This window comes from Pelodiscus sinensis, chromosome 13, assembly GCF_049634645.1.
Source record: "Pelodiscus sinensis isolate JC-2024 chromosome 13, ASM4963464v1, whole genome shotgun sequence".
Lineage (NCBI taxonomy): Eukaryota > Metazoa > Chordata > Testudines > Trionychidae > Pelodiscus > Pelodiscus sinensis.
Window position 1 is genome coordinate 45,222,870 of NC_134723.1, and position 26,233 is coordinate 45,249,102.

General features: G+C 44.3%; 1 protein-coding gene across 1 annotated transcript in view; it reads left to right on the forward strand.

Moving 5' to 3' along the window:
- Positions 1 to 10,046, forward strand: part of GPC4 (glypican 4) — a 137,903-nt gene extending 127,857 nt beyond the window's left edge. Inside the window, exons 5-9 of the mRNA XM_075941139.1 lie at positions 1,806 to 1,936; positions 2,770 to 2,916; positions 3,630 to 3,766; positions 6,887 to 7,062; positions 7,438 to 10,046. Of these exons, the coding sequence (XP_075797254.1) occupies positions 1,806 to 1,936; positions 2,770 to 2,916; positions 3,630 to 3,766; positions 6,887 to 7,062; positions 7,438 to 7,646 (800 nt within the window). The 3' untranslated portion in view covers positions 7,647 to 10,046. The remainder of the gene's footprint in view (positions 1 to 1,805; positions 1,937 to 2,769; positions 2,917 to 3,629; positions 3,767 to 6,886; positions 7,063 to 7,437) is intronic.
- Positions 10,047 to 26,233: the final 16,187 nt, after the last annotated feature.

Genomic DNA, 26,233 nt, shown 5'->3' on the forward strand with positions numbered 1-26,233 from the left:
TAGTTATGATTGCTGGCGGGTACGCCAGCCAATTCTTGGCAGGAGGTAGGAGCCAGTCGGATATCCCCCAAATAAAAACTGTGGCCTAGCTGCACTGTTTTCTTGTTTGTTTTTGTGTGTGTGTGTTTTAATGAAAGTTGATTTTCATTTAGTGTTTCTTGTCAGCAACCATCACTGCTGCTTGAAGAGCTACAGTTGAATATATTCTCCAAGGCCAATTATTACTTTCCTTATCTTTTATAGCCAGCTTTGGCAGCTCTGCTGGAGGCCGAATGCATTTTCTATATCGGCAGTCAAAGCAGAGACCGCATTCCTTAGCTGTGATACATGTAACACCATGGCACCATGAGCAACAAAGACCCCGATTCGCTCTACATTCCCATGCTCTTATGTATGGCCTGCTCAGCTCCAAGTTTACAAAGACGCCAAACAGCCAGAAGAATTAGGGTTTATGTTTCCTTTTCAGTCTTTCACAAACACTTTATTGATCTGGGGCCTTTCCTGGCCACTCGGGGTATTAAGTAGTTACAAAATGGAGGATTTTCTTGTTAAAAACGATACATTTGGGGTGTTTATTAGCTGTCTATTCATAATATTTTTATTTGAAATGAGCGGCTTCCTCCGAACGAGGAGGGGCTGTTCTTTATGTGCGTGAAGCCTTTGACAATGATGGACACATTGAAGTTGTGCTCCACTTGTTTACAAAAGTCTCTATTTACTAGCACATCAAAAGCATTTATCTCTCCTCCAGCACAATGGTATATTCATGCTAACAGTACTTATTCTGAGATTTGAAGCATTGTTTTATTGGAAGACACCCCAGTACACTCTGAGACCCTGTATTTCAATTCTTATTACCATAAATATATAAAACACGCATGTGCGTGCGCACTGTCTCTCTCTCTCCCTCTCTCTCTCTCTCGGTGAATGTGGGGAACCTGGGGGCTGATGTGGTCCCCGACTTGCCTGGATCCGGCCCCCGAGGCTCAGGGCTTCCTCCCAATATTGGGGAGCCTGCGTGGTTGCTCCAGCCTCCCCCAGGCACCACACTGCAGGGCCGGAGCACACAAAATCTACTAGCCCCACTGGTGTTCAAGGGAAATGTGGGGAATAGAGATGTAAGCGACTAGTTGAGTCACTACCCGACTACTCGCTTCCCCCCCCCCCTTGCTGCCTCTGTATCAGAGGCAGCAAAGGTGGCGGGGAGAGTGATGTAGATTTAATCACTGTCTCCTTTGCTTTTCTCTTTCCTGGTAAATATAACAAAGCTGATATTTTTCTGTCTGTCCCAGCAGTGAAAATATTTTAAAATAAAATACAGAAGAGCCCTGTTTAAAACAAAAGTACTTAGAACCAATCTCTACTTACAGAGAAGATGTTAGAAGTTGAGCCCAGCAAATCTACGGCTGTCCCCTTTATATCTTTCGGTGTCCCATACGCCGATGTGGACGCAGGCATCTGTGGCTCATTTTTTTTCAGATACGGATGCGGGTACAAATTTTGTATCCACACAAGGCTTCAGTTCGAAGGATTAGTTACTGCTTGTGTAGTTTATTCTCTCTCATTAAATATTGGTTTTGCTGTATACAGGTTTTAGGTTTATTGGTCTAACAACCTTCCATCCGAATCCATTTGCTACCTGGAAAGTTATACCAAAGATACCCGTGTGATGCGTGTGGAACTTTCCTTTACATTGATGTAGGATTTAAACAGAGCAGAGTAAAGTTAGCCTACCCTATGCTATGTGCCGTGCTTGATGTTCCATCATTAAAACACGTAACCTCTCTCTCTCTCATTTGTATTAGATTCTATGCTGATGGTGGCGGAAAGGCTGGAGGGTCCTTTCAACATTGAATCCGTCATGGACCCTATCGATGTGAAAATTTCGGATGCAATCATGAACATGCAGGAGAACAGCTTGCAAGTGTCTCAAAAGGTATATCTTCCGCACTTGAAAAAGAAAATTCTGTTTTTACTCCTCCAGTATTGTCCTTTATCAGCACCTATTAAAATAGCTGTCGTGGGGCAAGCCTACCCTACACAATTAAGGTAACCTAAGATACATTGATGTATATCCACTGCCGAGATAAAGTCGCTTTTCTATGTCCGCGCTATGTTCTTTGTGTCGGTGGGGCATGTCCTGGCGAGGAGGGCTTGCACCAGTGTGGGGCACTAGGGGGCAGCTTCAGAAAGGCAGTGACCATCAATGTAAGCAATACAGTGTCTACGTTGATACTGTTTTGACTTCACAATGTAGAGATTTATAGAGCGTGGGCAACGTAAGCTGCTTTACACCACACCTCTGCTTGCCGCACGAGCATCACTCTGCAATTGATCCTCCAGGGTTCAATTTAGTGGGTCTAGTAAAGACCCACTAAATTAAATGCTGGAGGTGTCCTTATTGGCACCAGTATACCTCGCTTTCATGAGGAATAAGAGGCGTCAACGGGAGCGTTTCTCTCATTGACCTCCCATTGTGGGGCCACCCCAGAAAATGGATGCAAGGTATGTCAACTCCAGTTGCACGATTCATGTAACTGGAGTTGTTATCATGCATCGATTTTCTTCACCAGGGAAGACCTGGCCTTACAGCGACCTAACAGTAGTTTGATCAGGCCTTTGCTGCATCCTGTATATTTTAGTGCTGTTTGATCATCTTTGCTTGGGGGAGGAATATTTCGGAAACGGTGTTTGACTAGAAATACTAAGGGGTGACGAATGTCTGGTGTGAAATCCTGTTCTCTCATGCTACTTAATCAAATCACCTAGGTTTTCCAAGGGTGCGGACAGCCTAAAACACTTTCTCAAGGCCGGGCCTCTCGTTCAGTCTCTGAAGGTGGCTTCAGTGCGCGTTTTAGACCCTACAACCCAGAGGAGCGGCCAACCACAGCGGCTGGCACGAGTTTGGATAGACTGGTGAGTGCCTCTTGGCCTGTCTCGCTGACGCAAAGCCAGCGTGGTTCATTATGGACATACTGTGCTTTGTCACCCTCACAGCCACCTCTGGCAAGCTTAAAAGGCAAGGAGGTGAGAGCCCAAGTGGATTGAGGGTGGGGTGTGCATGCATCTTTCTAGTCCATAATCTGGTCATCTTCCTCAGAGTGGTTGAGGAAACGGACAACTTTTTTACCCTCCGTAGAACGTGTAGAATCGTAGAACACTAGAACTGAAAGGGACTTGGAGAGGTCTCAAGTCCAGTCCCCTGCCCTCACTTCAGGACCAAGTACCCCCTAGACCATCCCTGATAGATGTCTATCCAACCTGCTCTTAACTCTCTCTAGTGATGGAGGTTCCACAACCTCCCGAGGCAATTTATTCCAGTGTTTAACCACCCTGACAGGAAATAAATCTACTCATACTCTATGCCTGAACTAGCTCTGTACTGGTATTTCAGGTGAGTGCCTCTAGTGGTGGTTTCACACGCGAATAATATCATATTTGAAAATCTGCTTTTAATTTTACATTTAACCCCCCATCACCACCCTAGAGGCCATTGATTCTGATGGAACTCCTTTGATTTGCACCATATCAGGCCCTGGTCTACACGCCTCTCTTGCGACGTAAGTCCCATTTTAGAAATAAATTGAATCCCCATTGAGGTCCTGTATTTTGCTGCCTTTTTAAAATAGGTTACCGATGTGAAGGAAAAACTGAAGCAAGCCAAAAAGTTTTGGTCCGCTCTTCCTGGCAACATTTGTAATGACGAGAAGATGGCCGCCGGGCGTGTCGTGGAGGATGAGTGTTGGAATGGAAGTGCTAAGAGCAGGTCTGGATAAGCTTGACTTGAGTTAACTTGCGTCGTGTCTGACCTTGTAATTCAGACCTTCACAACCTGTCTGGATGTGGGTTGGCTATTTATCTGTCTCAGGTTCTTAGACAGTGCCTGTCGCCATAGTATCAGAACGCCTCAGAATCTTGAAAGAATTGATCTTCACAATCTCCTGTGAGGTGTAGGCCGGTGCCACTTGATAGACGGTAACGGTGGCGCAGGGGCTCGAAGGGTAACAGTTTCAAAATGGCCATACCAACTTAGGCCTTGTCTCTACTTCGCGGTGGATCAACACTGCAATGTGTGAGCCGCTGCTGGCTGATTTATCTCATGTGCTTAGACACGATAAATCGATCGAGCGCTCTCCCGTCGACTCCGGAACTCCACCAGGACTAAGAGAGCAGCCGGCATCGACGGGAGAGCAGCCCCTGCCGACCTTATCACACAGAAAACACCCTCGTAAGTATGTCAATTTGAGCTACACAATTTACATAGCTGAAGCTGAGTAGGTTACATCGACGGAAGTGGGGGGAGGGGTTAGCGTAAACAAGGCCTTAGTCCAACCAAACATCAGTAAGTGTTAAGAACCCTAGTTGCTTTACAGATCTTTTATACCTAAGTGACTTGACCAGGGTCACACACAGACTGTGGCAGAGATGGCCAGATCTCTAAAGTCTTAGAATAACGCCCTGCTCAGAGACCATCTGCCTGTCATCTGGCTGACCTCTAGATTCCTGCTATTCATATACTTTCGGAACTGTAGGGTCTGTTCTGGGGTTCATGGAGAATCAGTCCTGCCAGAAACTCCCAGCAGGTTTTTTTGTAGCGACATGATTCCTCTAGGGTAGGGAACCTCCATGAGGGTTATTGTAGGAACAGAAATCAGAGGGGAAAAAAAGAGAAATAAGTTACTTTGGATGGCTTTGCCAATGTTTCAGGTCTGATATTACACTCCTCAGCTCAGCAGTAAAACCAGTTTTCACATATTTTTTTAAAAAAGCCTTTTCTTTTTGAAAAGGGAACATTTCTGAACAATTATCAGGGCCGTAGAAATGTTCTGTCTTTCCCCAAGACTGGGCAGTGTTTTTAATTGACTTATTTTGAAACCTGGTATCAAAGTTGTTTGTTTTTCTCATACCCCAAGAAAAGAAGAAAGTTTTTTTTGGGGGGGGGGACTGAAAAAAGTTGTGGAAAGTTTTGTGCAAAATGGACCCATTCTGAACTAGGGGATGGGAAGGATTAGTCGACTATCCGATAAGCAAATGCTTCTCGGATAGTCGACAGGCTAGTTGACTAGTGTCTCCTCCCCCCACCCTCACCCCCTTGCTGCCTCTATCAGAAAGAGGCAGCGAGGGAAAGAAGGGAAAGGAGGGGGTACTTCAAAGTGACAGTGCCACATGGATTCTGGGATCAGACCCTGACTAATCGAATAGTCGATGCAAAATGCATTAACTATTCAATTAGTCGATTACTCGCAATTTAACATCCCTATTCTGAACCCCATGAAATGAAAACAGTACGTGGCTGTGTCAAATCCGATGTCCTCCTGTACAGAACTGCTCCAAAAAGATGAACAATCAATAATTTCCCACACAGCAGATTCCCTCCAAATGTTCTTCAGATCTTCTAACCACAACACTGAGGCAAAATGCTGAAAATTAAGGCCCCAATTCAGGGTCGTATTTAAGCATCATTTAAAATCCACTCCAGTTTAGAGCCGCACTTAAGCACAGCTCTTCATTTTTGGCATACGCTTGCGTCGCACTGATGAGCACCCCATGTTCACAGTCAGTAGTCAATGGAATATTTACAATGGGAGTGAAGTGGCTAAAGTTAAGCACACAGGGCATGTTCTTGAATAGGGACGCTTTTCCGAATCAGGGTCGAACGTCTGATACTTACAAACACGCGTTTTTGCAGAATAAATAATCTTTGAGATTTAAAAAAGTTACTTTCCTCAAATTCTTCAGGTTTGCTTTGATGTCAGGTAACTAGTCTGTCACAGAATTGGCACTAGCCTCCTAACTAAGCTGTAAAATTGTCCTTCTCTTTAGGTGACAATATCATGCCGATCATAAATACTACTTTGGGTATGCTAAGTTTGCGTGTTTCAGGGGGAAAAAAATCTAGACTGCAACTCAGCTGTACATCACAGTGCTTTCAATCAACATGCGCCCTCTGACCACTTGACAGAATAATTTTGGCCACTCAATGCCTGGGCAAGACTAGTGTAAATTCTTCTCCAATCTCTGCCTTTCGAACAAATATATAATATCATTTCCTGACATCTGATCTTACAGATCTGATGACACATGTCCTCTTTCCGCTAGAGTTGGACAAATTGAAAGTTCAGTCCCTTAGTCACTACAACTCTGCCAATATCCCCTATAAATCACCAAAATTTTAGCTTTCACATGCTAAGAACTAACGCTCATGCAGGCAAATTCTGCTCTCAGTTATGCTGGTGCAAATACAGAGTAAGGCTGTTGCCTTTGATCCAGAATGACATTGAAATCAATCTACACTTGGCCACAGTGTCATAGAGGGTGCGTCTACAACTCTACGCTGCACCATTAGCTTGAAATAAGCTACGCAATTGTGTAGCTTGTTTTTAGTTCATTTCGAATATCTTATTTAGTAATTTGGCGCTGTCCGTCCACACGGAGCCAGATTTCGAAATAAATCGCTGTTCCAAAACGTCCCTTAATCCTCATGGAATGAGGTTTATAGGGACGTCGGAATAGTGCACCCTTTATTTTGAAAGATATTTCAAAATAACGGGTGTACTGTCAAGATGCGGAATAGCTATTTTGGGATTCCAGAAGTATCCTGAAATAGCACCACAGCGTAGTCATATCCATAGCCAGAAAGATGAAGGATCATGGAAAATCTCTTCATTGCCCGAAATGATAGAAAATCCTTTTCTCTCCTGACAAGCCATTTTACTTCAGAAGGGCCTGGTATTTTTCTCTTTCTGTGCCGGAAGGAAAATCCCGTTTCTCCAAAATTGTGTGAAAGCAAACCTCTATTCAAAGGGTGCAAGAGAACCCTCAGAGCATCTTAAAACACTTTATGGTGCAACACGCATCTTTTATAATGGAACGTTTTCCTTTTCAGGTACGTCTTTGCAGTGACCGGCAATGGGCTAGCCAATCAGGTGAACAATCCAGAAGTAGAAGTTGACATTACAAAACCAGATATGGTGATTCGTCAGCAAATCATGGCCCTTCGCGTGATGACCAATAAAATGAAGAATGCTTACAATGGCAATGATGTTGACTTCCTTGACATAAGTAAGTGTGTGTTTTAAACGGATTGTGTATAAAGAGGAAGTTGATTTAAAGCTCAGATTCACCAAGTGTATGGGAGCAGGAGATGAAGCCCCTGGAATACTATTTCAAGCTGAATCTTCTTTATACTTAGGATGCAACCCAATCTAGGACAGCACTTGATCACAACCCAAAACTTAAGTTTGTGCTTAAGTTTCAGCTCCTTGAATCCCATACTTAAGTTCCATAAGAGTGCAGCATTTTACTTTTAAGCAAAGGCCTCAGAAGTAAACACGTGGGAAGGAGTCCCCAGAGTCGTGTTTTCAGATATTTTGTGTTGGGTGTTGCAATTCAGGGCCTCTGACAGGAATATAAGCAAAATGTATTTGTTTCTTACAGGTGACGAGAGCAGCGGGGAAGGAAGTGGAAGTGGTTGCGAATATCAGCAGTGCTCTCCCGAGTTTGAGTTCAATGTAACCGAAGTTACTGGGAAAACGAACAAGATGGACAAAAACACGAACACTTCTGCGGCTGCCCACATCGGCCTATCACAAGCAGCCTTGTTCTTTAGCATCGTACTCTTGGCCATGCAAAGACAATGGAGATAATTGTGTGACGTAGGGCGATAGAGACTTGATTACCAGAGTGAAAAGGCACCTGTTTTCACTTTTATACCATCGAGTGACTTGGCTTTTTAAGTGAATGGACAACCGTGTACAGTTTTTACTACGTGGCCACTGATTTAAAAGTGTTGATTTTTTTTTTCCACTTGCTGTTCTGGAAATAACGCTGACGCGGACGGTTAGTCTGATGTTCACCAAGAATCCATGGTAAAAGTGGCTAACAAAGTGTATATACAGACCCGTAGTTAGCGATGCATTTGTGTTTTTATCACTTGCCTTTTTAAAGAAAAAATGTTATTTTACCACCTTTCTGACAAGAAAAACAGGGTCCTAGCTTGGTATGTAACAAGTACGTGTTTCTGAAATATGAAATATCTGTACAGAAGCAAGTTTTATTTATCACATTAGGGGGAAAATAATAAGCCAACAAGCAAAAGGTATGTTTCATGTAATTATCTTCCCATTTCTTCACGTTATGTTAGTTGCCTTATCTGGAGAGAAGCGGAGGTAATTTGTCTTGATTCAGTAGAACAGGACGTGAAGGCGTAATTGGTTTAGAAGCCGTATGCCCCATTTGCATAAAGCATTACCACCAGGCACAGGTTATACTGCCTTTACAGGATGTTTGGTTAAATTGGAAGAGACGACCAAGAATTCCAGGTTCCCATAAGCTGAGAAGAGCTGTCGGGTGTTCCCCCTGGTGACTAGGTGTAAACCCAATACTCCAGTTCTACATGAGCAGCGCCCTCTCTCCTCGGTAGGTCGCATTCAGTGGGCTGCAATTCATGTTGTTGCTCATACCGATGCCAACGTATATTCTGTCTGCCAGTTCGTTAGTTGAATGTGGATGACGTTGAGGGATCTTTTTTATGCTTTGAGAGGAGTGTTGTTTCCCCTCTGGTCAGAAGGCCAAGGGTTAAGACTGGCTAAGTAGCACACTGCACTGTCGTCCGACAGACCTGAGTTTAGCAATGGGCTAGGATGGGCGGGTCTGACAGATCCCATCTCATAGGAGCGTCACATGCAGTCACTTCAGAGGATTAGTAGAGACCACCCAAACCTGCTGGCCAAGGCACCACATGACCATAGTGAGGGCTGCTCGAGGAGTCTCCGTTCCCAACTAGAACGGTTTTGTGGCAAGTGACAATTCATCAGAGGAATATATATTTTCGAAAAGAATGAAATCACTTTAAAAGAGTTACCAAAAGTCTGCAGAAGGACTAAAAATGATTCTGCACATCTCTTCCTGCTTTTGGACAGCCATTAGAATCTGGCGAGATACTTCCAGCCATGAGAATAATCTACAGAGAGGGTTTTGTTATATGCCAACCTTGCATTGTAAGGATAATTTTCTATTTTTATATTGAACCATTAACTACTTGTTAGCTCAGGGTCAGCATTGTATTCAACTTTCCTTTTCACACCAAATTTCTGCAGTACTATAATGATGGAATATTCTTGGCTGATATGACCAATCCTGGAGACGTAATTTTACTAGAAGTAGCCAGTTATTTATTAAAACATGATGGTAGTAGAATATGCATATTCTGGCTATATTTTTTCTTTAGAAAATAAATCATGGAAGCATAAAATTGAAAAGGTTATGAATTTATGTGTGGGAAAAAATGGATTGTAAATAGCTAAGTTGGCTTGTGAGGGATTGTAAAATGTGCTGATACTTAGAAACTACCTCAGTTCTGAGGAATTTCCTTTTTAGCTTTGAGTGCTATTACATTTACTCGGTAGAAATGAATCTGCTCTCCAATATGTAGCTAAAAGAGTTATCCCCATAGACCTTGTTAGATTGTTTTTAATTTAGAGCATTGAACGAAGGCCAGCTGTTTTCTTTCAGCTGAGTCCCCGAACAAAGAGAATTTCTGAATTAAATATCACTGATGGTTTCCATGACTTTTACTGATTTGTTTGGTTTCATGGCATTTTTTTTTCCTGTTGCCCTTTAATTATTTAAATGGCTCTATACAATTACATTTTAATTCTGAAATAAACAAACCTTAGATGCGCTCTCATTGTAAATCTCACAGTAAGGTCTGACTGGATAACCCTTCTGGCTTATACCCAGCTGGCAGATCAGAAAATTTAGCTAAGAAAAAAAAATTAAATTCTTTCAGAGAATGAAATGGAACAATAGCCCTTGTATTCAGAACAGCTGACTTTTCCAAGATCTCAGTTTTTGGCATATAAATGTTCATATGTAAGAAAGTTACTTGTAAATTCTCCTGCTTTTGAACAGGCTGCCCACTATGTACCTAACAAAGAAAAAAAGTTTCTGAAGTTATATTTATCATTTTACAACTAATTGCTTACTAATTATTATTCATTAGTTTTGTAACAGCAACAATGCAAAGAACTGACATGAGTTTTAAACTTGTCTGGTGACTGATTTTTTGTTCATAACAAACCTCCACTATATAAAAGGATGAATTGTCATCTGGAGCCACAGAAAGCAGAGTAAACATGAACATAGCCCTATAGAAAGTGGTGTTTCCACTTTGATTTTGTGTTGCGTGCAGAATCGGTTTCCTGCCCAAGGTATAAATTCATCGGGTATCTTAATGAGCACATTTGAGAGAGAGCCAACGAGAGACATTTTGGTTTCCATTTGGCCCAATTATTTCTATGTCATTTGAGTTTTCAAAAACAAATCCACTCACCTCCACAATATTCAACTTCAGGTTCTAGGTGAACAACTTACCTAGGTGTGTGGTAGGTTCTCAGTCACCTGATGCTTGTGAGTCAAGATTATAGAACAGTGTTTCTTAAATTGTGTTCCGTGGCACACCGGTGTGCCGCGAAGCTGTTGGAGGTGTGACAGAGAAAAACAGAGTTCAAAATGGCCGCCCTTAAAGGTGACCTTTTTTTTTTTTTTTTTTTTTTTGGCTCAACAAAAAATTGTTGGTGTCCTCATTAAAAAAAAAAATGTTTGGTGTTCCTCCGTCTTAAAAAGCTTAAGAAACACTGTAGTAGATTTCTCTAGAAGGGTCTGGTCTAGCTCAAACAGGAATTATGGGCTAGATACTGGGTGAGGTTCTATGACGTGTTCTGCAAGAGGTTAGATTAGTTGGCCCTAATAGTCCCTTTCGGCCTTAAGATGTGTGACTCTGTTTGCAAAATGAGACTGTGTGATGGCATCTTTTTTAATCAAATGTTCATTCAGAATCCTCTTGGATTCTCCGGGCTGTGTAAGGCAGCTTCTGTCTTTACATTTATTAAAGTAACATGGGGAAAAAATAAGACACAATCCCTGGCTAATTGGAGAACAGTCCGTTTATCACTCCACATCGTGAAGAACAATCTGTCGTGGAGTGACAAGCAAGAAAAGTTGCTAACAGGGTTCCCTCTATTCTCTGATAAAATGGCCACAAGGTCTGTTGCAATTTACACCTCTTCAGGTGCTCCAGCCTCAAAGCTTTTAAAAAAACTAATTTGCTTCTAGCGTTTATGGTTGCAAAGGAAACCTGACAGTTGGAAACGTGACTGCCAACTCATACGGTTGTGTGTCCTCCTGAGTTGGCAGACAATCTGGAACAATACCTCCGAGAGGTGTAAACTTCCCCTTCTTGTCTTGATAAGTTGTTAACTCTGAAACCGAAAGATGCCATATTTAATGTCAACATTTTCTGAAAAGATTGTTTTAGCAGGAACATGGGAATTCCATTATCGGATAAGAGCAATGATTAATTGACTCCTACTCTGATACTAGCCAGTACCAGATGTTTTCAGAACAAGCCCCCTCCAAAAAAAAAAACCCCTTGCAATGAGTTGGATATTTATAACTTGTCCCAAACTGCCTCACATGTCCACTACCAAAGCTTTCTGCTTGACCAGTTCTACTGTCCGGCTGTCTCTGGCACATGGCAAATTCAGTGTGTTGGCAATGTACATAAACTAAATATTGTCCAAGTAATACAGGGCCTATTGTCCTGGTTGTACAATTCATAGTCAGAGTTCAGGAAAATCCTGAATTTTTAAATCTAAAGGAAATGGTCATCAAGTTCTGGTCTGCTGCAGCGGCCTGCTGCACTTACCGAGTGTCCTAGTGGCCATAATTTGAGTCGGAGTGCTGAAGAGAGCCCTGACCTGAATTTGTCCTCCTTCGCTTTCATTGTGCTCTCTTTGAATGAGGCATAGTCTGCATAGGAGGGAGAGATGCAGTGAGTGATATGTCCTGCAGTGGGTAATTGCAGCCCTGTAGGGTAATAAATAGGGCCCTCCCAAATTCATGTGGTGAAAAACACATGACAGACCCTGAAATCTGGTCTTTTGTGTACTTCTACTTGGCTGGAGAGTGGCAGCTGCTGGTTGGGCACCCAGCTCCGAAGGCATTACCTCAGCCAGCAGCAGCGCAGAAGGAAAGGTGGCAGCTTTCTTTGAAGCTAGACTCCCAGCCAGCAGCCACCGAGCTTCCTGCAGCTGGGGAGAGGTTTCTAGAGGTGGATCTGACCCAGCCCTGGGAGCGGGTTGAGGAAGAGCAAGTCCTCTCTCTCACTAAACTGGCCAGGAGTGGAGCCCTGCATATGGTAGGAGCCCTTGGCCTACCTGGATGGTCATGCCATGACCTGGACCCTAAGGCCAGCTCTTCCCCCTCCCAAAGAGAGGGCTCCCCGTAATATGCCAACCTCATTTTTGTGCTGTGGCTGATGGCCGTGCTACCTTCAGAGCTGGGTGTCACCTTAGCAGCTGCTGCTTTCCGCCCAGCTCTGAGGGCAGCGATGTTGCCAGCAGCAGTGCAAAAGTAAAGGTGGCAATACCACACACACACCCCCGCTACAGCCTAGCGACCATCCCCCATAACTCCTTTTTGAGTCGGAACCCACACAGCTACAGAACCATGAAATCTCACATGTAAGTATCTGAATCTGTAAAGTATACAATTTTTTAAATTTTATAACCGTGAAATTGACCAAATTTGACCATGAATTTGGTACGGTCCTGGTAATAAAACTGCTGAATTTTCCATTATTTTAAGGCTACCCATTAATCATAGAAATGCCACCTTCCTATGTGCTTGTTTGTTACATATCAGAAAGACACAATTTAATCATGGTTTTCTACATAAAAGTGCATTCTTGTTGGTTGTCATAACCTTAAGACATGTTCTTCACAGCTCAGAGATAGACGGAGGTTTCATTTTTAGAAGGTACACACTACAGTTTTAAACTGATTTATTTTGTAAACTTTTCAGATTAGTTTTACAGCTATTATCAGAAAATGAATGCTTGTTGGGTTATTTCATTTACCAAAGGTAATTGCAACAGATATTTATGAAGCCATTGGGAGATAGTTTATCTCCAGTTCAACAGGTTAATCATTAATATTAGGAGGACTTTCTTGCCATGCTGTATTAGGAGGAAAACCTCCCTGTACAGACATTTAAATGGTTTTATTTAACTAAAACAGCAAAAGAATCGAGTCTGGATGTTTTCTTTAACAGCAAATGTAATATCTTCACAAAACAAGTGTATGAATTTTTTAATTTAGTGAAACATTCAAGCTTTTTTAAAATCAAGCTTGTTTTGTTAAAATTGTTATTAACTATAACAGTTAAATGAAATATTTTTAAAACAAAAATTAAATGGACTAGTCAGCCAGGTCGACATGAGAAACTTACAATGTTGGCTTCTAGTTTTTGAACTTCTTGAAAACTGCACTTTTAGAGAGAGATAAGGCATTGACTCTGTGGACACATATTTGCAGAGGGACAATAGGGTTGAGGTCTCTTATTTCTCACCACTGTATATTATTTATTTATTCACTTTAAAACGTTTAGACTGTTAGCAAGCAAGTTAGCTCTACGAACACGAACTGCAAAACGATGCCTCTCTGATGGCGTCTTCTAGACTGAGCACTGAATCCCATTCGGGAGATAGATGATTTCAGTTAATTTCTCTATACGGAAGCCCCTGGAACCTCCTGGGTTTCTAATGCATGAGCTATTGGAACTCATTGACAAAACTTTTCTTAAACATTATATGAATTAGAATGTCTAATCCCTATTGCTTGATGAGATATCTTTGAGCTGGGATGTATCTTAAATTAAACCGGTCTTTACAAAGGTTTTGCCTCAAAAGGCATTTTATCCCCAAAAAAATCCAGTTTAAATTAGAAAACATCCTTTTTTTTATCACTGATTTTCATCCACCCCGTTTCATGTACTTAGAGTGCAAACTGCTTATGCAGCTGCCTTTGAAAATTTATGTTGTATAGAATCTGAGCCCTAACATATCCGACTGCCAACGGCCAGGAAAAATCACTTGTATCCAGTTACAATTTGTTTTATGGCATTTTCTCTGATACATGGCAGGATCGCATTAAGCTGTCCTCCGGAACAGTCAAAATATTCCTGTGGGGCATGCCCAGCCTCCGGCTGTGAGGTGTGAAGTTTCACGTGCTCTGTTTGTCCGTGCATGTATCGGCTCCTGGACTGTGCTCGGTTCATGGTCTCTGAATGTCTAACCAAGGAACACAGAGGACAGCAGGAGGCCCTACCCTGGTGATCTGTGTTCCTGGATGCATCTGAGAGATGTCCACCAATTCTCCAGGAGAAACCAGGTGAGACTTGCAAAGTGTCCTAAAGTTGGTGCATTCTATGTTGATTCCTTGTTCTGCTCACTCCGTCTGGGGCATCTGTTAGTTGAAAAATCCAGGGTCAGTCACCAAGAATTCTGTTCTGCAGGGCCTCCCACAGTCAGTGTAGACTCTTCCCCTCTACTCAGCCCCCTAGGGTCAAAGGGCTTGAGATGTGATTTTGCTTTCCCCAGGATACAGATGAAATCACCAGGAAATGGAGGATTGGGGAGTCAGAGCCTGTAGAATGCGGCTGTGATTGGAAGAGTCCGGGAAAGATCCTTATGCAGTCTTAATTGATAGCGTTGAATTTGCAAATGAATTCCAGTTCAGCTGCCTCCCTCTAACTGGGTTTTGACGTTCTTGGGTAGAAGTCATGCCCACATGCTCAGGGTTCAGCTGATCGCCATATTTGGGGTCGGGAAGGAATTTTCCTCCAGGGTAGATTGGCAGAGGCCCTGGAGGTTTTTCTCCTTCCTCTGTAGCATGGGGCACAGATCACAGCTGGAGGATTCTCTGCATCTTGGGGTCTTCAAAGTATTTGAAGGCTTCACTATCTGAGCTATAGGTGAGAGGATTATTCTAGGAGGGGTGGGTGAGATTCTGAGGCCTGCACTGTGCAGGGGGTCAGACTAGATGATCATAATGGTCCCTTCTGACCTTAAAGTCTATGAGTCTATGAGAAGGATGGCTGCTTTCAAATCCATTCCTGAGTGTCCGGGTTGGTTAAACTGTTCCCTCACAGCTTTGTGGGCGTTACCATTCCTGAGGTCTCGTGTGTGTCCATTTATCCTCAACCGGAATTCATTTGCAAATTCAACACACTCAACAGGGGAGGTCTAGGTTGGGTATTAGGAAACACTGTTTCCCTAGAGAGGCAAAGAAGCACTGGGATGGTTTCCCTAGGGAAGTGTTGGAATCTCCATCCCTAGAGGTTTTTAAGTCCCGGCTTGACAAAGCCCTGGCTGGGATGATTGAGTTGGGATGGTCCTGCTTTAGGCAGGGGGTTGGACTCGGTGGCCTCATGAGGTCTCTTTTAACCCTAGGAGTCTATAAATTCTATGAATTTAGGAATAAATAAGAATCTCAGCTGGTTAACGCATTACAAAGGCAATTTCCCCTTTCTGGATATTCACATCTCAACATCAAGTGAATGAGCCATGTCCACCCTGCCTTGACAAGCAACTTCTCCCTTAGGTATACTCTTGCCTCTGCCACTTCCACTCCAATTCATCCAATGAAGTGAGTTTTACCCATGAAAGCTGATGCCCTACTCAGTCAGTTAGTCTCTAAGGTGCCACAGGACTCCTCATCGGGTTTTTTTCAGATACAGACGAACACGGCTCCCCCCTCTGAGAGTTCCCTAGACTAATTATGCTGACAAGACTGAAAACCGTGGTGAAGGTGGAAGCTTTTGTTCAATTTTAAAAATAACCCGAGGCTCAAACCAACCCTTGAATAGGGCAACAGTTGCCTCCCATTGAAGAACCGGAATACGCCCTAAAAGGGGCAGAAGTCCTTGATGAGCAATGCCGTGCATCAAAACGGTTTGCAGTCCTACTCCATGAGCAGCTGTTCCTCCTGCTACAGCCAGCGTCTTCCCGCATTTCCATTACGAACGCGCTTTCTGGGGACGTATTACTCCGTTCTCCGTGAAAGTGGGCACATTGCGGACGAACCAGGACTGCATTTTCTCTGGTGGGAAGAGTTACAATTACATAAGAACGGCCATACTGGGTCAGACCAAAGGTCCATCTAGCCCGGTATCCTGTCTGTTGACAGTGGCCAGCGCCAGGTGCCCCAGAGAGGGTGGACTGAAGACAATGATCAAGCGATTTGTCTCCTGCCATCCCTCTCCAGCCTCTGACAAACAGAGGCCAGGGACACCATTTCTATCCCCTGGCTAATAGCCTTTTATGGACCTAACCTCCATGAAATTATCTAGCTTCTCTTTAAACTCTATTATAGTCCTAGCCTTCACAGCCTCCTCTGGCAACCTGTGGAACTCCTTGCCAATGTGCTGTGTGAAGAAGAACTTTCTTTTGAAGAACTTTCTTTTTGTTTTGAGGGAAGCCATGCTGGGTCTGTTAAGTCAAACTATGGTTTAACATGGTATTTGCCTCCCGCCCAGCAGCTTGGCTGTTCAATCCTGCAGCGATCAGATGCGTGGGGTGGCAATGGTAACGGAGACCAAGTCACCAGGTCCTGATGAAATGCATCCCAGGATACTCAAGGAGCTGATAGAGGAGGTATCTGAGCCTTTAGCTATGATTTTTGAAAAATCATGGCCGACAGGAGAGATTCCAGAAGACTGGAAAAGGGCAAATATTGTGCCCATCTATAAAAAGGGGAATAAGAACAACCCAGGAAACTACAGACCGGTCAGTTTAACGTCTGTCCCAGGGAAGATAATGGAGCAGGTAATTAAGGAAATCATATGCAAACACTTGGAGGGTAATAAAGTGATAGGGAATAGCCAGCATGGGTTTGTGAAGAAGAAGTCATGCCAAACTAATCTGATAGCTTTCTTTGATAGGATAACGAGCCTTGTGGATAAGGGAGAAGCGGTGGATGTCATATACCTAGACTTTAGTAAGGCATTTGATACGGTCTTGCATGATATTCTTATTGATAAACTAGGCAAATATAACTTAGATAGGGCCACGATAAGATGGGTGCATAATTGGCTGGATAACCGTAGTCAGAGAGTTGTTGTTAATGGTTCTAAATCCTGCTGGAAAGGGATAACAAGTGGAGTTCCGCAAGGGTCTGTTTTGGGACCCGTACTGTTCAATATCTTCATCAATGATGTAGATATTGGGATAGAGAGTACGCTTATTAAGTTTGCAGATGATACCAAACTGGGTGGGGTTGCAACTTCTTTGGAGGATAGGGACATAATTCAAAATGACCTTAGCAAGTTAGAGAAATGGTCTGAGGTAAACAGGATGAGGTTTAATAAAGAGAAATGCAAAGTGCTCCACTTAGGAAGGAACAATCAGTTCCATACATACAAGATGGGAAGCGACTGTCTAGGAAGGAGCATGGCGGAAAGGGATCTAGGGGTCATAGTGGACCACAAGTTGAATATGAGTCAACAGTGTGATGCTGTTGCAAAAAAAGCAAATATGATTCTAGGTTGTATCAACAGGTGTGTTGTAAGCAAAACTCGTGAAGTCATTCTGCCGCTCTACTCTGCACTAGTTAGGCCTCAGCTGGAGTACTGTGTCCAGTTCTGGGCGCCACATTTCAAGAAAGATGTGGAGAAATTGGAAAGGGTACAGAGAAGAGCGACAAGAATGATTAAAGGTTTAGAGAACATGACCTATGAAGCCAGGCTTCATGAACTGGGCTTGTTTAGTTTGGAAAAAAGAAGAAGAAGGGGGGACATGATAGCGATTTTCAAATATCTAAAAGGGTGTCACAAGGAGGAAGGAGAAAATTTGTTCCTCTTGGTTTCTGAGGACAGGACAAGGAGTAATGGGCTTAAAGTGCAGCAGGGGAGGTTTAGATTGGACATTAGGAAAAAATTCCTAACTGTCAGGGTGGTCAAATATTGGAATAAATTGCCAAGGGAGGTGGTGGAATCTCCCTCTCTGGAGATATTTAAGAACAGGTTAGATAGACATCTGTCAGGGATGGTGTAGACGGAGCTTGGTCCTGCCTTGAGTGCGGGGGGCTGGACTCGATGACCTCTCGAGGTCCCTTCCAGTCCTATGATTCTATGATTCTATGTACAAAGCCGGGCATTACGCATGGGCATTCCGTTCCCCCTTCCCCTTCCAAGGCACACCAGCCCTGAAAGTCTCTGGGAATCTTTCTGTTGACTTGAATGGGAGCTGCATCGCAACACCCTAACACTCCAGGGCTTTGTGGAATAATTTGCATAATTAACGAGGCTCCGTTTTTGCGCAAGAGGCTTTTGCGTAAAAAGGAGCCGTCTACACAGCTTCTTTTGCGCAAAAAAAAACCCTCTTGCGCAAGAGCCGTTCTTCCACATTTTTTTTCAGGAAGAACGGCTCTTGCGCACAAGCCTCTCACGCAAAAATGGAGCCTCCTGAATTATGCAAATGAGGCGTGGCGATATTCCACGCTTCGCCTCCTTTGCTTATTTTTTGCGCAAAACGGGGGCAGTGTAGACATAGGACAGCTGATTCATTGGTTGTGACAACCGGCTACACCTGTGCATGAGTCGCTTGGCTTCTGCGCCGCGGGTGCTGGGACAAGGACGCCGCGGGGATGGGGGGCGCGGAGAGACGCTGGGACCTGGGTTCTCTTCGGAGTGAGGTCGACAGGCAGGCTGTACCCGCTCCCTCCCACAGCACCCTGTGTAAATCTGACGTCAGGCCGAACTCAGAAAGGGACGCCTCATTAAACAGCCCTGGTGACACTTCTAATAAGCCAGCTGATACTGTCAGTGCCCTGGATGTTACGTACAGAAAAACTCTGACTCTCGGCTTTCTGTGGGAAGCAATAACGTTGACACGAGAGCTCTGCCTTTTCTTTAAATGCCAAGACATAATTAATTCCCCACAGGCAGGCCAATGTAATGTTCCCAGCAGATGGAAGGACACACGTGCTCCAGTGTATACAGAGCAGACAATGGGAGTTTTCCTTCAGCAGAACCAGGAAGACTTCTCATATACAAACTGGGACAGACGGCCGCTGTGTAAAAACGAGGGAATTCCATGCTTGCTCCTTGGGGAGCGTCAGCAGCCGACACTGCTGCTCCTTCGTGCGCATGCAACTAATCCCGGGTCATCGTGTTGGCATTGCTGGACCTCCTACCAGAGATGGCAGAGCCCTGAGACCGCTGCCCACTGTGCTAGCTTTGCTCCGGATTTGCTGGGACACCCCTTGGGGAACTGACTCAACTGCTCCGTGCCTCAGTTTACCCCTCTGTAAAATAAGAATAACACCGACATGGGTGGCAGGTGGAGACTTGGGAAGAAATTCCGGCTCTGCTGAAGGTGGCAGGGCTTTGCCATGCTGTTGGCCGAAGGGTAAAATATTCCCCTACTATAAACTGGGGGGCGGGTATTGGCCTCAGGGTTTTTATACATCGTATGCATTTTGCAAGCTGAATACATAATCAGATTTGTGTCCACAACAAAAGGGGCTGAGTAAGGAATGTGGCTCACTTAGGAATGTGCATGGCAATACGGAAGGTTCAGAAAAGGGCAACTAAAATGATTAGGGGTTTGGAACGGGTCCCACATGAGGAGAGGTTAAAGCGACTGGGACTTTTCAGTTTAGAAAAGAGGAGACTGAGGGGGGATATAACAGAGGTCTATAAAATTATGAGTGGTGTGGAAAGGGCCGATAAAGAAAAGTTATTTATTAGTGCCCTAAATAGAAGAACTAGAGGACACCAAATGAAATTAATGGGTAGCAGGTTTAAAACAAATAAAAGAAAGTTCTTCTTCACACAGCATGTAGTCAACCTGTGGAACTCCTTGCCAGAGGAGGCTGTGAAGGCTAGGACTATAATAGAGTTTAAAGAGAAGCTAGATAATTTCATGGAGGTTAGGTCCATAAAAGGCTATTAGCCAGGGGATAAAATGGTGTCCTTGGCCTCTGTTTGTCAGAGGCTGGAGAGAGATGGCAGGAGACAAATCGCTTGATCATTGTCTTTGGTCCGCCCTCTCTGGAGCATCTAGCATTGGCCACTGTTGGCAGACCGGCTACTGAGCTAGATGGACCTTTGGTCTGACCCAGTACGGCCGTTCTTATGTTCTTATGTCCCTCTCATTAAGAATACGATTGGGGACTTCCTGGCCTAACTGCTGCTTTCATTTAATACAAAATACGAGAGCGTGAGCGAGACACTTCAGCATAAGTTTGCCCCTCCCCCTAAAATCCAATACTGAAGGGTAACATTGGACGATGGGTGTTACTGTCTGTAGGAACCTGTTAGGTGGATAAACAATGTGTCCCCTGATTTTCTCACCTTCCTAACTTCTGTGCTTCTCTTGCTTCTTGGGATCATAGAATCCCAGGGTGGGCGGAGACCGCGGGAGTCATCGGGTCCAGCCCCCTGCCCAAAGCAGGACCAACCCCAACTCAATCAGCCCAGCCAGGGCTTTGTCAAGCCGGGACTTAAACACCTCTAGGGATGGAGATTCCACCCTCTCCCTAGGGAACCCAGCCCAGTGCTTCACCGCCCACCTAGGGAAATCGTTTTTCCTCATATCCAACCCAGACCTCCCCCGCTGTAACTTGAGACCATTGCTCCTTGTTCTGCCACCTGCCACCACTGAGAACAGCCTCTCTCCAGCCTCTTTGGAACCTCCCTTCAAGAAGTTGAAGGCTGCTCTCAAATCCCCCCTCGCTCTTCTCTTCTGCAGACTAAACAAACCCAAATCCCTCAGCCTCTCCTCGTAGGTCATGTGCTCCAGCCCCCTCAGCATTTTGGTCGCCCTCCGCTGGACCCTCTCCAATGTGCCCACATCCCTTCTGTAGTGGGGGCCCAGACCTGGATGCAGTACTCCACATATGTCTTCCATGGGGCAAGTGTTGGGGGCTATAGCTATACAGGTGGGTAAGTAGGGCACAGCATTTCGAGATCCCAGCTAGGTCTGGAGGGCTTATTCAGAGAAGCATTTTGCAAACACCTTGCAAAAGACCTTTCCTGCCTGCAAGAGCCTTCAGGAGCAGACAGCCATGTCAAAGAGTGGGAGTGAAAAAAGTGCTGAGAGGAGACGACGTATCCAAGGACACGTTTGTCTTCTGTGCTCTGGTACGTGGCCTTTCATTGATTTCACCACCGCCACTTTCTCTTCAGCCTGCGCATTGGGAAACCCCCTTGAAATAAAGATTGTAGGTATTGATTTGGTGCGAGTCTCTCCTGCTGACCCGGGCTGGCTTTTTTCTCCTTTCAGAGCCCAGAAATGCTTCGCTTTGCTTTGCCATGGCAGCCCGACTGGAGGAGTGAGTCACGAAAAGTTCCGTGGACTGGGCTGCCGTTTGTACATACAACGTGTCATTTTTTGTTCAGCTCGATGCTTTTGCTGGGAGATCCAGAAGAGCTGATGCCCGTATGTGGGCTAAGGGAAGTTGATACGTTGTCGTTTTCATACATTGAGGATTGTAGAAAACAAATTAAAAAATAAGGACCAGGAAGGGAACTGGGCCGCGAGAGTTCAATTCCTGTTCGTTGTGCACAGTCTTTAATCTCGCTGTGTGACCATCCTCCTCTGCCACGCTCCACCCCAGGCATGGAGCCAAAGACAATGTCCTTTTAAACCGATCACAACTGAAACCCTGACTGGGATCCCCTGACTTCCCAGCATGCGAGAAAGCTGAGAGATGTGGGGGAGCGGAGAGCAAAGTCAATGTTGGTGGTTCTCTTTTGTCTACTTATGTATGCTGTGTTGGAGGCATGTGTCTTAAAAAAGGACCAACAGCTTCCCCTATGCCGCCAACAGATGTCGGCAAGTTTGCTGAGCTAGTTTTTCCGTTCCTGCAGCTGCCTTTCTTCTAGCATCGCCAATTGACTGGTTCGTTTTGCAGGAACGCCCCATATAGACTTCATCCATTTTATTGCCTGTTTCCTCTGCTAGGTGCTGACCTCGTAAATAGCATAAATGCTATGGCTACCCTCTTTGTTTGGACCATGCTTTTGTTCCAGGGACGGCTGCTCTTGGCATGTGTTTCCAAAGCACCTTAGGAACCGCTCTGACAATCATCAGATTCACGGGAGAGCCAGTGAATCCCAGTTTGGGGTTTTACAAATAAACAGGGGAGTCTGCCCCATGGTGATATAAACTTGGGCATCCCTGAAAGGCTTCTGGCTATGTCAGAGAAGTAATCGGAGACACCTCATAACAAATATTCACCCAAATGCTGCCACCAGGATCTACTCTGCTAGAATTGGAATGGTGTCTATTTCTGGCCCTTTAAATCATTAGATAATGTTAGAGAAGAAACAGGTGACCCAGAAGCGGATGGGGTAAACAGAACCACTTTATTGCCCACGCACGTTTACCTCGAAATTTAACACAAGGTCCGAACGGCAACAGCCTGGTGTTAATCACATCCTTTTATCTATTTTAGTATGTTCATTCACATGTCTATCACTACTTTTCCTAAAGCCTTATTTAGAAATCTTAACTCCCATAAAATGAATATTAATAAGCAACTAATAAATACAAGTATACCTGCCCCTAACTATTATTTACAGAACTTCCAATCAAATCAACACATTCCCTTGCTACAAACTAACAGGTTACAGAGATTCCAAAGAATCCAACCCTGAAGATGTTATGCAGAGCCAATAAGGATAAGCAAGAGACACAATAGAGTAGCTCCATACTTATCTGGTTTCCTAGGCTACAGAACAGAGAGAGAATAAGGTTATATATATCAAAACAGAATACTGGTCTCAACTGGACCCTACCATCCCAAACTACAAAAACAAAAGGAAAAAGTATGTTTAAGGAAAATGCTGTGGCTGGCCACTAATGCAAAAGGCCATTCCAGACCCCTATTAATTTTACACCCCCCAACAGATAATATTGCATAACGGTTGTCAAAGAGCTAAGCTCTAGTCTTATATGGAAATAGCTGGCTGAAACTATGGCATCGCTGATGCAGAAATGACCAATAACCATAATGGTCCCTTCTTGTCTTAAACACTCTGAAGTTGGAATGCCCTTCAAACCCAGGTGTTCACAGACCAAATGAAAAATGACATGGTGAGTTCGATTTTCAGGGATTCCGAGAAGAGGCGTGTTTCATTCTCCATCTGTGCCACTGGCCGGCCGTGGTTTGTGGTCCGCGGGTATTCTGGCTGAGTGCTCCTGCCAGCAGGCCTTTAGGATGGTTTTTTTCCCTGCTGATTTCTCCGAAAGCTTTTATGAGTGAGGGTGAGATCGCTCGCCTCTTCGAGTCCCACACAAAGAGCAATGCCGGGGAACCTCTTGCTCTCCACCAGTCAGAGATCTAATCACTCCAAGACAAGCATTCTCCGTGGCACCGAGGAGCGCCTGGCCGTGGTTTTGCAGCCCCTGCTCTCTTATCTCGGGTTAGGGATGTTGGCATCTGTAAAACTTGCTGCACAAGTCAGACTACAGCAGGTCAGCGGAATTCTTTGGGGCCAAGCTTTGTCTTCATCTCCACCGGCTGGCTACATGTGTTTCCACTTAGAGGCCCCTTGGGTCGTCTGTTCTCTTCCTAGTCCCTTCCCTGTCTAGCTTTCTTTTGGGGGGGCGGGTGGGAGGAAGTGACACTAAATAAATTTCCATCTATTTTCAAACCAAATAAACTGCCCCTGAACCACGGCTGTAATGGAACCCAGGCCACCTTATCACCTGCCTTGCGTGTTCTGTGGTCTCTCCTCCCTGCTAGCTGTTCAAAGTGACTGTTGCTGCTGCATTAGAGGAAGTCCAGAGACTATGGGAACAGTAAGAACATAAGAACGGCCAGACTGGGTCAGACCAAAGGCCAATGCCACGTGCCCCAGAGGGACTGAACAGAGCACGGAATCATTGAGGGATCCCTCCCCCATCACCCATTTCCAGCTCTTGATAAACAGAGGCTAGGGACACAATCCCTGCCCATCCTGGCTAATAGTCATTGATGGACCTACCCTCCATGGATGTATTTAGTTCCTTTTTTAACCCTGTTAAAGTCCTGGTCTTCACAACGGCCTCTGGCGAGGAGTTCCACAGGTTGACTGTGCACTGTGTGAAGAAAAACTTCCTTTTGTTTGTTTTAAACCCGCTACCTATTCATTTCATTGGGTGATCTCTTGTTCTTATGTTATGGGAACAAGTGAGTAACCTTTCCTTATCTGAGGAAGTGGGTCTGGCCCACGAAAGCTCATCACCTATTAAACCATCTTGTTAGTCTTTAAAATGCTACATAGTCCTGTTTTTTGTTTCAGCTACACCAGACTAACACGGCTACATTTCTATCACTTTCCTTATTCATTTTCTGCATACCTGTCATGATTTTATAGACCTCTGTCATATCCCCCCCCCCCCTTATTCTTCTCTTTTCTAAGCTGAAAAGTCCCAGTCTTTTTAATCTCTCTTCATATGGCACCGGTTCCAAGTCCCTAATAATTTTTGTGACCCTTTTCTGAACCTTTTCCAATGCCATGATATCTTTTTTGAGATGAGGTGCTCACATCTGTACGCTATATTCAAGATGTGGGCGTACCATGGATTTATACAGAGGCAAATAAGCTAGTCTCTGTCTTTTCTATTCCTTTTTTAATGATTCCTAACATTCTGTTTGCTTTTTTGACTGCTTCTGCACACTGAGAGGATGTTTTCAAAGAACTATCCACAATGACTCCACAATCTCTCTCTTGAGTGGTTATCGCTAATTTTGTCCCCATCGTTTAGTATGTGGAGTTGGGATTTTTTCCAATGTGCATTACTTTGCCTTTTTCGACACATGCAGTGTTGCAAGCATGAGAAATCCCTCAAAGACCCAGGTTGTTAAGGACACTGCTGAAGTCAATAAGAAGGCATTGATGCAGGAGAGAGCATGACAAGGCCTTTTTCTGGCCGTCTTGGCCTTATGTAGACATAGAGTGAATGTCATACAAGAGCAACAGGCTGTATCTTGTGGTCTACATAAGAAGAGTAAAAAACAATGCTTCTACTGTATGTAGGTGGCCTCAGATGAGTGTAGACAAGACTAGCGGAAACCTCTTGTAAATATCTCCCCATGAACATGACAAGTAACATTGATGGTGCACCCATCCGTTGAGTGAGGACCACGTCCTCTTCCAAGCCAACTGCTATTTGCATAACGTGTATGAGGGTTCTTCTGAGGACACATTGGTTAAAATTGGTTTTCGCCTCTCAAAATTAGAGACAGACTTTGGCCATTCGGGGTGATGGTTTAACTGCACCAGAAAGCAAGCCCTGCTCAGCCAAGACCAGTGCGTGAGCCCAAGGAATTCAAGGGAAATACCGTTAACGTCAAAGGAATCGGGGGGTCAACATTTTAGCATAGCTGGATTTTTTTAATGTACAGAGGATAAGGCGCTCCTGCTGGGCTTATTAACTGAGCTTTGGAAGCAGTGATTCCATTAGTGTGAATTAATCTCTATTAAAATTATGAGTTTTAACTTATTTTAAAGTACAGGTCTTGAACAATATTAGTGGTTTTAAATACTCTAAAGCACTGCACCTAAACGGTTAGTTTAGGGCCTGATCCTGACAACAGAGGTGCATCCAGTTTCTTCGTAGGGACTGATCCAACTCCAATTAAAGTAAACAGCATGACTCCCAGTGATTTCCATGAGAGCTGAACTAAGCCTTTTCCATGGCCCGTTTCATGCAGGGTTGGTGCCAGGCTTACGGGAGGCTCTGGTGTGAATCCTTCATGCTGGGGTGAATTTAACCCTTAACAAGCACTTTGGTAGCCAAAGTAAAATATCTCTCTGGTCCCTCCCCAGATTAATAAATCCTGCGACCAGACTGAAGTCCAAGCCGTATTAGTCCCCCTCTTATACCCACTGCCTTCAGCAAAGTCACGGCAGCGGAAGGCGAAAGCCAGGTCTGATTTAGACTCAAGCGTTCAAACCCATTTCTGTAGGAAATTGACTCTACTGTCTAGACACATGAAACGTTGCCTCCGCTTCTCGCAGTTGTGAAACAGCGCAAAAGTGCCAGTAACCACGTGGGCTGCCTTGAAGAACTGGACATGGTTTGTGTAGATTATGTTGATGATTTGAAAACAATTCGCACAAAGTGAATTCTTTTTAAAATGGCTGGTCCGAATATTTCAAAGCTGCGTCCAAGCTGCAGGGCCACACCAAAATAAAATGGTAACGTTTTGATCATGAGATTTAAATCAAAATGTCAGTTTCAATTGAAACAGCTGTTGCAATCGTTTGCTTGCAAAGCCCCACCCTTACTAAAAGCGGAGATTTTGGTCAAAGAAGAGCTTTGAAATAATAAATGATCAAATGATAAAAACATTTGAAATATAAGAGGGTTTTGCCCATGAAACTCACGATATCATAT